The sequence below is a fragment of the Asparagus officinalis genome, chromosome 10, assembly GCF_001876935.1.
Source record: "Asparagus officinalis chromosome 10, Aspof.V1, whole genome shotgun sequence".
Lineage (NCBI taxonomy): Eukaryota > Viridiplantae > Streptophyta > Magnoliopsida > Asparagales > Asparagaceae > Asparagus > Asparagus officinalis.
Genome location: NC_033803.1, coordinates 44,156,944 through 44,167,945, shown reverse-complemented (window position 1 = coordinate 44,167,945; position 11,002 = coordinate 44,156,944). Strand labels below are relative to the sequence as shown.

Sequence of the window (11,002 nt, the reverse complement as noted above, 5' to 3'; positions counted from 1 at the left end):
GGAGCCACTGGCATTGGCGCCGCTCTGCAAACTCCTGGGTGTTGGAGATTCCTCCCCATGCATGTACCCACCAGGGGGCGCATAGAAATACCTCCTCTGACTCTGGTGAGCCGAAAACCCGCTACCACATCCGCACCCGCAATTACACCCACATCCGCAACCCTCATTCCGATGGGCCCCGCCCATCCGACTCATAGCGGCATTGCCACCATATCCCATCATCATCCCCATGTGATGATGATGTGGCTGGTGATTAAGCTGTTGTTGCTGCTGTTGTTGCTGCTGATGCTGCAGATGTTGAAGATAACATCCTCCTCCTCTGGGGGATACAACGTTACCACCACTGGAATTCCCCAACTGACTCAACGATCCTCCACCGAGATTGGGAGTGCTATGAACCCGGTGCATTCCACGCCCACTGGATCTCAGACCAGGTCCTAATGCGGGTCCAAACCCATTAACGGGGGAGGAGTCAGGAGGAGACGAGCAAGCAGAAGACGAGGAGAAGATAGAGAGTATTGGAGGCTTGATTAGGTATGGGAGCTGCTTAGGCTGTCTTTGTGCTGGTGGAGCCGCATTGAGGGGCATCGATGTAGGTGGGAGATGTGGAGGAGGGGTGGAGGTTGGGGGAGGGAAGAGGAAGATGCGGAATCGCGGAGGAGGAGGATGTGAGAACCGGAGAGGCTCTCATGGCGGTCGTACTCCTCAATCATATGCGTGGAGATCCTCATCGGAGCGGACAGAGACAAGGGCATCAAGGTCTTCAGGAAAGACTTGGTACTTGATTACGGACTCAGGGTTACTGAACATCCCGACAATCTTCTGCTTCAGCTCTGGAACATAATTGTGTTAGTGAGGGATAAATGTCAAAAAACTAATGCAATTTCATTAACTTCTGAGAAAGTTATCATTTATTTTGTCTAAAAACTCCTTTATTCTGGTGCTAACTGATAAACATGGAACTAAGTTCACCTTTTAAAACACTTCGAAAATATGACCACTTCACTATTACAAAGTTTATTTTTAAGGCGACAAATTGGAATAAATAAAGTTAATGGTGTCAGAAAAAAAAATACAATTTCAAGATAGTTTATAATTTATGAAGTCTAAAATTCGGTAACACAAATCTAAAAAAAAGAATTGAAAGTTTTATGGCTTTCAAAGAAACATAATTGTGAAATGAACAAATTTCGAGAAACTATTATGAACTGTCACTATTCTTTGAGAGCGTTTTCTTACAGTACAGGAAAGGGGCAGCCCGGTGCATGAAGCTCCAGCTATGCACGTGGTCCAGGAAGTGGTCAGCCCACTTTGGGTATATTCCAGAAAATTACATACATTACCATTAAACATAAGCTTCTTCTTCATCATAAACATGTAATTAAATTAACCTCCAGTTTTGTTATTGCACTTTCCTTTTCTTCTCTAAATTTTCAAATAACTGCAATAGTACAACAAAATTATCACAGACATCAAGTTTTACGGAGGAAATATTCTAAAAAAGTGATGATAGTTTGATAAATTTACAGACTTCAAATTCCAATAACATCGATATAAATCACCTTCAAAGATGAGAGGAGTAAATTTCAAAAACTATCATCCAATTCCACTAATTATTTCACAAACACGTCATTCATTCCATACATTTCTAAAAATTCATTTTTCCATGATAACTGATAAACATGCAATAAGTTAACTCCTCAACTACTAACTGTACTTTCCTTACTCTTCTACAGTTTTTCAAGAAACTACAACCTAAATTAACATATGCTTTATGTTTTATGGTAAGTATTTGGAGAAAATATAGTTAAAAATATTTTTCTAAAAAGAAATACAAGTTCATGATAGTTTCTAATTTATCAATAAATTTGAATAACACAATACTGAAAAGGAATGGAAAGTTTAAAGCTTTCAAAGAAACATAGTTGTAAGAGGAATAAATTCAAATAATTATCATGAACAGTCACTACATTTCCAGGAAACTATCAAACTCTATATATTCCAAAAACTACCATAAATTTTGATTAACAATTCGGTTCATCTAACATATGTAACCAATTAACCACCGGAGCTTATGCACTTCCCTCCTATTCTTTAAATTTTCAATAAAACTACAACGTCGCAACCAAGCTATCAAGATATTTAAGTTTAATGGTAGTAATTTTTCTAATAAACCATGAGAGTTTGTCAAATTTTACAGATTTTAAATTCAGTAACATAAATAAAAGTCCTGAAATTTTGAAGTTGATGGATCTAAGAATGAATTTCAAGAGGAATAAACTTCAAGAACTAACAAAAATGGTTAATCTTATGAGACACTTTTCATTCATTTAGTATCTTCCTCATAGTTGATAAAAATATAAGGAATTGAACTCCTCAATCATTTATTGTACTTTCCTTATTCTTCTCAAAATTTTCAAGAAATTACAATCTGAACCATCATAAACTTTTAAGTTTTATGCTAACAGTTTCTGTTGGGACAAACCCGGGGCCCAATAGAGCAGGATCGCAGCAATAGAAAAGCAAAAGTAGAGATAAAATGTTGGACACACAGATTTACGTGGTTCGGCACTTGATTGCCTACGTCCACGGGCAAGGATAGAAGAATTCACTATGAGGAGAAAACTCTGGAGTTACAATCTCTCTTTCTAAGGAGATACTCTCTCTATTTTTTCTCTCACACACTTCTATATAAGAAGAAGTTTCTGAGATGAGATTTCCTTAAGGATTTGGAGCCTATTTATAGTTTTTAGAAAAACACTATGCACAATAAAATATTAATATTTTACTGTAGCAGTGGGCCCCACCATTTTGTTTTCTTTTCCTTTTCAACATTGGCTGCTGGATAATGGAGCATGTGGACGGCTGGACTTTCGGTGTGGTAGGCGCCAGACAATCTCCCACTTGAAGATTTGATTGAGTATCAATCAATCTTCACACCATTCTTTCTATCTTGCCATCTTTATGTTGCTTACGTCTCTGACAGACCACAAGAGGATCGACACCAAATGAATTTGTCAGTACTGACTGCTTTTGTCAAAAAATCTGCTAGGTTGTCTTTGGTGTGAATTTTCTGCATATCCACTGTTCCTTCTTCCACTTTCTCACGAACGAAGTGATACTGAACTCGTATGTGCTTGGTCTTTGAATGAAAGGCTGGATTTCTTGCCAAATGCAAAGCACTCTGACTGTCACAAAATAAAGATATCTTCTTTTGTTCATAGCCGAGTTCCTCCAGCACCATCTTCAACCACATCGCTTCTTTACTAGCTTGTGTAGCTGCTACATACTCTGCTTCTGTTGTTGAAGTAGCCACAACTGACTGCAGTTTTGAAACCCAGCTTACAGCTCCGCCAGCAAGTGCAAACACATAACCTGTGGTGGATTTGCTATTATCACGATCACCTGCATAATCAGAATCAACATATCCACTGACAATAAAATCAGATCCCCCATAACATAATGCAACATTTGAGGTTCCTTGAATGTATCTTAGAACCCTCTTTACAGCATTCCAATGCTCTTTACCAGGATTCGCCATGTATCGACTAACCACTCCCACTGCTTGTGCAATGTCTGGTCTTGTACAAATCATCGCGAACATTAAGCTTCCCACTGCTGATGCATACTGCTGATGCATACGGTACTCGAGACATCTCCATCCTCTCTTCTTCACTGCTAGGACTCATACTGGAGGATAACTTGAAATTAACAGGAAGTGGGGTAGAAATTGACTTACAATCTTGCATGTTAAAGCGTCGCAAGATTTTCTTCAAATAGTTCTTCTGAGAAAGCCAAATCTTCCTATTAATTCTGTCTCGGTAAATTTGCATCCCTAGAATCTTGTTTGCAGATCCTAAATCCTTCATTTCAAATTCCCTAGCCAACTGAGCCTTTAATTCTTGGATACGATCTTTGTTGGGGCCTGCAACCAACATGTCGTCAACATACAACAATAAGATAACAAAGTTATTTTCACCAAACCTCTTGAAATATGCATAAGGGTCTGAATTAAGTCTGTTGTATCCAAGGCTCATGATGAATGAATCAAATCTCTTATACCAACACCTCGGCGCCTGCTTTAGACCGTACAGAGATTTGTTCAATCTGCAAACCAAGTTTTCTTTTCCTTTTTCTTCAAAACCTTCTGGTTGGAGCATGTAAATTTCTTCTTCAAGATCTCCATGAAGAAATGTTGTTTTCACATCTAGCTGCTCTAGATGTAAGTCAAATATAGCGCTCATAGCCAGGACAATTCGGATTGTTGTTAGTCGAACTACAGGAGAAAATATTTCATAAAATCAATACCTTCTTTCTGAGCATATCCTTTTACCACCAATCTAGCACGATACCGCTCCACTTGATCATCGCCATTTCGCTTGATCTTGTAGACCCATTTGTTTCCAATGGTTTTTCTTCCTTGTGGCAGTGACACAAGTTCCCAAGTCTTGTTCTTATGGAGAGCTTCAATTTCTTCCTGCATTGCTGCCATCCACAAAGATGCATCTGTGCCATTTATAGCTTCATGAAAAGTTGATGGCTCTCCATCTTCTGTTAGAAGACAGTATGCAACATTACTCTCCGTAATATACTCCGAGTGCCAAGTCGGTGGTCTTCTCTCACGAGTTGACCTTCGAACTTCTGGAGCCTCGGCCTCGACTGGTTCTTGTACATCATGCTCCGGTGTCGCTTCAGAAGAATTCGGATTATCTTCTACCTGAACAGCTACAGTCTCTGAGTCCTTCCTCGAACTGCTTTCTTTCTCTTTACTTTGTAGTTGGTTCTCTACAAAGATAACATCTCTGCTGATGATAACCTTGCAGGCAGTGAGATCCCACAGGCGATACCCCTTTACTCCATCAGCATACCCCAAGAATATGCATTTTCTGGATTTTGAATCCAGCTTTGTAATTTCTTGGGCATTGTACATTACGTACACTGGACATCCAAATATATGGAGGTTGGAATAATCAGCTGGCTTGCCAGTCCACATCTCCATCGGCGTCTTCAATTGTATTGCAGTTGATGGAGATCGATTCACCACATAACAGGCGGTTTTTACTGCTTCCGCCCAAAAGACTTTTTCCAGATTTGCAGTAGCCAACATAGCTCTTGTTCTTTCCAACAGAGTTCTGTTCATCCGCTCCGCCACTCCATTTTGTTGAGGAGTATAAGCCGTACTGAATTGTCTTTTGATGCCTTCATGCTTGCAGAATGCTAGGAATTCACCGTCTGTGTATTCTCCTCCATTATCTGACCTCAAACACTTGATCTTCTTCTCAGATTCAAGCTCGACCCGCGCTTTGTAGGCTTTAAAGACTGAGAACACATCCGCCTTCTTCTTGATAGGATACACCCAACATCTCCTGGAGTAATCATCAATAAAGGACACAAAGTACTTTGCTCCTCCTAAGGATGTAACTGGTGCTTGCCATACATCAGAATGAACCAGTTCCAGAATAGCCTTGCTTCTAGAACTCGATGTGTTGAACTTCAGTCGATGCTGCTTGCTTGTAACACAATGCTCGCAAAATGGAAGAGCTACCGAATTAAGTCCAGGAAGCAGTTTCTGATCGGAGAGAACCTTCAAGCCTCGTTCTGACATGTGGCCTAGCTTGCGATGCCACATCATGGTTTGTTCTTCTCCACGGCTGGTTGATGCCACACATGAATCAGCTTCCTGCAGAGTCTCTCCCTTGAGCATGTACAGATTTGCAGCTACCTTTTCTCCTTTTATTACCACAAGCGCCCCTCTAACAATCTTCATGACTCCATTTTCTATATGAGTCTTGCACCCGAGCTCATCTAATTGTCCCAAAGACAATAGATTCTTCTTCAAGCCCTTCACATGTCGCACATCTTGAATGGTGCGTATTATACCATCAAACATTTTGATTTTGATAGTACCAATACCACAAATCTCCAAGGCATGATCATTCCCCATGAATACAGATCCTCCTGAGATAGGTTCATATTTGTGAAACCAATCTCTCCGAGAGGTCATGTGCCAAGAGGCTGCTGAATCTAGAAGCCAGACATCAGCAAACTTCTTTCTGCCTTCATCAACAGTGGTTGCTCCACTGAATAGAATTTCACCATCCTCTGACGTGCTGACAACGCATCCTTGAGATGTTGATGGCTCTGAAGACTTTTTATCTCCACTCTTCTTGTTGTGCCAACACTCCGATTTGACGTGCCCTCTTTTGCCACAGTTGTAGCATTTGATATTCTTCTTACTTCGTGATTTCGATCTACCATGGGCATGACTCCCACTGGAGCCACGTTCTGTTGATCTTCCTCTCGTCACCGACAAGGCCTCCGCTTGCTGCGAACTTGTCTGCCTGTCTTCCTTGTTCTTGCGCCGATTTTCTTCCTCCAGAACAGCGGCTGGAACATCGTCGAAGACTAGATTGTCCGTGAGGACGTTGTTCGTCAGGTTGATGATGAGTTGATCATACGAGTCAGGTAGACTCTGAAGTAGAAGTTCTGCACGTTCATTCGCACCAACTGTATATCCCAACGTTGTGAGTTGGGAGAACAGTGTGTTTAGGGTGTTGATGTGGTCGGTCATCGATGTAGATTCCGCCATCCTCAAAGTGTAAAGTCTCCTTTTTAAGAAGATTTTATTGTGCATGGATTTCGCCTCATATAGCTTTGTTAGAGTATCCCAGATCTCCTTTGCTGTCTTCTTCTCCTCTATGCTTGACAGCACCCCGTCTGCTAATGCCAGATGGAGATTTGCAATAGCATTTTCGTCCATCTCGTTCCACTTCTTATCATCTGTGATGTCGTCCGGCCTTGCACCGATGGCCGCCAGGCAATTATCTTTTCTCAAGATAGCCTTTATCTTTAACTTCCACAATGAGAAATTACTCCCGTCGAATTTCTCGATCTTGAACTTCGCCGCCATTGCTTCTACCACGAACAGTAACTTCTTACTATTTCACGTAAATAGTATTGTATTTATGAACAGTAACCGTATCCGTGAATAGTATCGTACTTGTGAATAATACCGTATTTGTGAACAGTACCGTACTCGTGAATAGTACCCGTCACCTCCAAAGGGTAAATGATAACCTAACTTATTTTCTGATGTGGAGGATCCACCTTTGGTGGCAGCCACAGAGCATACGATAAGTAGATATATACAAGTACCCTAAGTTGGCTCTGATACCACTTGTTGGGACAAACCCGGGGCCCAATAGAGCAGGATCGCAGCAAAAGAAAAGCAAAAGTAGAGATAAAATGTTGGACACACAGATTTACGTGGTTCGGCACTTGATTGCCTACGTCCACGGGCAAGGATAGAAGAATTCACTATGAGGAGAAAACTCTGGAGTTACAATCTCTCTTTCTAAGGAGATACTCTCTCTATTTTTTCTCTCACACACTTCTATATAAGAAGAAGTTTCTGGGATGAGATTTCCTTAAGGATTTGGAGCCTATTTATAATTTTTAGAAAAACACTATGCATAATAAAATATTAATATTTTACTGTAGCAGTGGGCCCCACCATTTTGTTTTCTTTTCCTTTTCAACATTGGCTGCTGGATAATGGAGCATGTGGACGGCTGGACTTTCGGTGTGGTAGGCGCCTGACAGTTTCTAATCAATAAAGTTAACAGTATTTTTCTGAAAAGAAACACAAGCATGATAGTTTTTTAATTTATCAGTTCTAAATTCCAATAGAACAGCTCTTAAAAAAGAATTGAAAGCCATGGCTTTCAGAGAAAAATTATAGTTACTGGAATAAATTTCAAAAAATTATCATGAACCGTCATTATTATTTCAGAAAACTATCATAAACAATATACAAAACTACCATAAATGTTATTAAACACTTTGCTTCTTTATCATAAAAATATAAGTAAATGAAACACTCAACTAGCACTTTCCTTATATTCCCTAAATTTGCAGAAAACTGCAACAGCACAACCAATCTATCACTACTTCAAATTTAACGGCAGTAAATTTCCATAAAAAATTCATGATAGTATGTTAATGTTTACAGATTTTAAATTTCAATAAGATAGATAGAAACATCAGCTCTGAAAGTGCGGGATCTAGGAATAAATTTCAAGAAACTGTCATCCAACTTCACTAATTTTTCAGAAACATAATTTACTTGTAACTCTAAAATTTTATTCTTTTCATGATAACCAATAAACATGTAAACAACTTAACTCCTGAACTACTAATTGCACTTTCGTTTCTCTTCTCAAAATTTGTAAAAACAACCATCTAAACAGTTATAAACCATATATTTTATGCTAACAGTTTGTAATAAATAAAGTTCATAGTATTTTTCTGCAAAGATATACAAAGTCATGATGGATTCTAACTTATCGTTTTTAAATTTTCAATGACATGATCCAAAAAGAATCGAAAGTGCATGAATAAATTTTAAAACATTTTCATTAACCATGACCATTTTTCCACAAAAATGCGACATATATTCCAGAAAACTACCACAATTATTCATTAAACACCCCATTCTTCTTCAGCATAAACATATAATTAAATTAACATCTCGACTACCTATTGGACTTTCCTTATATTCTCTAATCTTCCGAAAACTACCATTGAACAATAAAAAAACTTTAATTTTACAGTAGTAGTTCAAAGGGATAAAAATTTACGCATTTTAGAAAGATTGATGAAAGTACACCATCCTATTTTGTAAATTATCCATTATAAAATTCGATAACATAGCTAGAAACATCACCTTTGAAGGTTACAGATCTTGGGGCGGAGACGACACGTGTCTCACCGCCGACATACTTGAGCTGGCCATCGGAAGGGCGAGGGAGGATTTTGCCACCGGAGCTGCAGAGGAGTTTCAACCGGTTGTTTGACAACAAGGCGGGCGCCTCTTCGTCCACCCCTTCTCTCAACATCCTCTTCTCCTTTCCTTATCCTTGACTGCCGAAAAATTTAAAGCCTTGGCTGCCAGATAACTTCTGATACAAAATTATGGAGGCTGCAAAAATGAGAAAGAAAAAAAAAAGAATTATATAGCAAAGAGATGTCAAGCAGTACATATTTCATTTCAGCACTAGAATCAGAGAATATGTCCCGTGCTGAAAATTGTTCCTTAATCTTCTTCTACGAAAGAATAATTTCCTAGTGATTCAAAATGGAATAAATTCTATTCATCTCTTTGGGAAAGAATTTATAGACAATAAACCCATAAATTTAACAAATATTCTTTCTCATTTGAGTAATTTCCACAAATGCATGCGTGCACAATAACATCGCTATCTAACAAGACTTTAAAAAGGCTAATAAATTTAGGAAAAACAGAGTAAAAAAGTACTCTTTTTTATTCCAATGCTTACGAAATAATGGGATTTAAATTATTTTTCGAAAATCATTCCCATTGTATATTGTTACCAAACAACTATAGAATAAATTAAATCATAAATATACCCAATTCATTTTTTGGCTGATCAAAACAAAAGCAAGCCAGAGTTCAAGAATCAAAGAAGCATCCTCTAACAACAGGGTAAAATGTAGACAAACCTGCGGAAACAACGAATCGAAGCCTTCTTTCGATCAATTCTCTCGACCACAAGATCTCAAATTGAATCTGCAAGCAGACAACGAAATGGAAAGACGAGAACTTTACAATAAAACAGAGCGAAAATAATCGAACCAGCAATGAAAAATAATCTAATGATAAAAAAAACCTGTAGATGATCGTATAGAAGGAGATAGGGTTAGGGTTTCGAGGAGGGAATCGCAGAGCTCAGCGTTATTCCTTCTTTCGCGTCGAAAAAGAAAATGAGATTACAAAAATAGAGCTGAAAATAGAAAAATAAAAGGAAATAAATATAGGTCATTACGTTTTCTCTTTGTTTATTCTATTTCTTTCTTTCTTTTTTTTTCTTCTTTTTTTTTGCGCGAAAAATGAATAAAATTGATCACGTAGCTAAATTCGGTAAAAAAAATTTTTGAAAGCGCCATCGTAATTTGTTGTATTATTATATATATATATAGTATATATATATATATATATATATATATATATATATATATATATATAATAATATATATATGAGAAACTGAAGTGTGGCTTAGTGTATTGCGTTTCGAGCGAATGGCTTATTTGTAAAAAAATCCCAACGATTTCAGCCGCCCACAGATTACCACCCCTTTCGGACGCATGGGCTTATTTGGAAAAATAAAATCCGCACTATTCGCAACCCCCGTTCACATTCCCAATGTGACCACCAAAAATTCGTCAATCGCCTCTCCCCCTTTCCCCATGATTTAGCCACATAATGCCGTCGTGCGCGCCTCCGTCGACGCGGCCGTGAAATCTACCCAAACCTCACCCTCATCCCTCCTCGCATCCCTTCCGCCTAACGCGCTAGCCTTAACATACCGGCCACACAAACGCCGCCGTGAGATCATCGTCGTCGACCCGTTCTCTCCTCCGCGAGAACATACTCCAGGGCACCATCCAGTAGTACACCGTCCACGACACTGCCCGCGCCGGTCGTGGCCGGCTCCGTCGACCGCCGTAAGATCCCCCCAAACCGCTCACCACTCTCTCCCCCCCCTCCCCTCCCCCACCCCAGCCCCAACTCTGTCCTACGACAACCGTCTCATCGTGATCTCGTCGTAGAGCTTTTGATCGCGCTGTCGAGCCCCTTCCTCCCCCGTGAGTCGTAATTTTAACATTGTTTTAGTTGAATCTATACATGAGTATGTTGTTTCTTTCTCCATCTTCTGTTAGAAATTTCCTAAAACTGAAGCAACTTGACATCTTTATACCATGGAGCTTGCTATGAATTCACCTCATCTCAGATGTCAGCTAATGGTGAAGAGTAATTAAAAAATAGTTGCAAAAATAACAAACCGTAAATTTAAGAAAATATTAAATCCATATTCATGTAAAAAATTAAGACTCTATTTGACTGGTGGCTTACTTCCATTTTGCTTCTATAAATCTCTATATTATGGGTAAGTAAAGAATTGTCACATTTTGTAAAATATT

At 39.0% G+C, this 11,002-nt stretch overlaps 1 protein-coding gene across 1 annotated transcript in view; it reads right to left on the bottom strand.

The window, feature by feature from the left end:
• The window catches only part of LOC109826690, a 9,926-nt gene extending 144 nt beyond the window's left edge, over positions 1-9,782 (bottom strand). The window contains 6 exon segments of the mRNA XM_020393709.1: positions 6-681; positions 684-719; positions 721-833; positions 8,726-8,980; positions 9,523-9,589; positions 9,690-9,782. Coding sequence (XP_020249298.1) covers positions 6-681; positions 684-719; positions 721-833; positions 8,726-8,897 — 997 coding nt within the window. The 5' untranslated portion in view covers positions 8,898-8,980; positions 9,523-9,589; positions 9,690-9,782.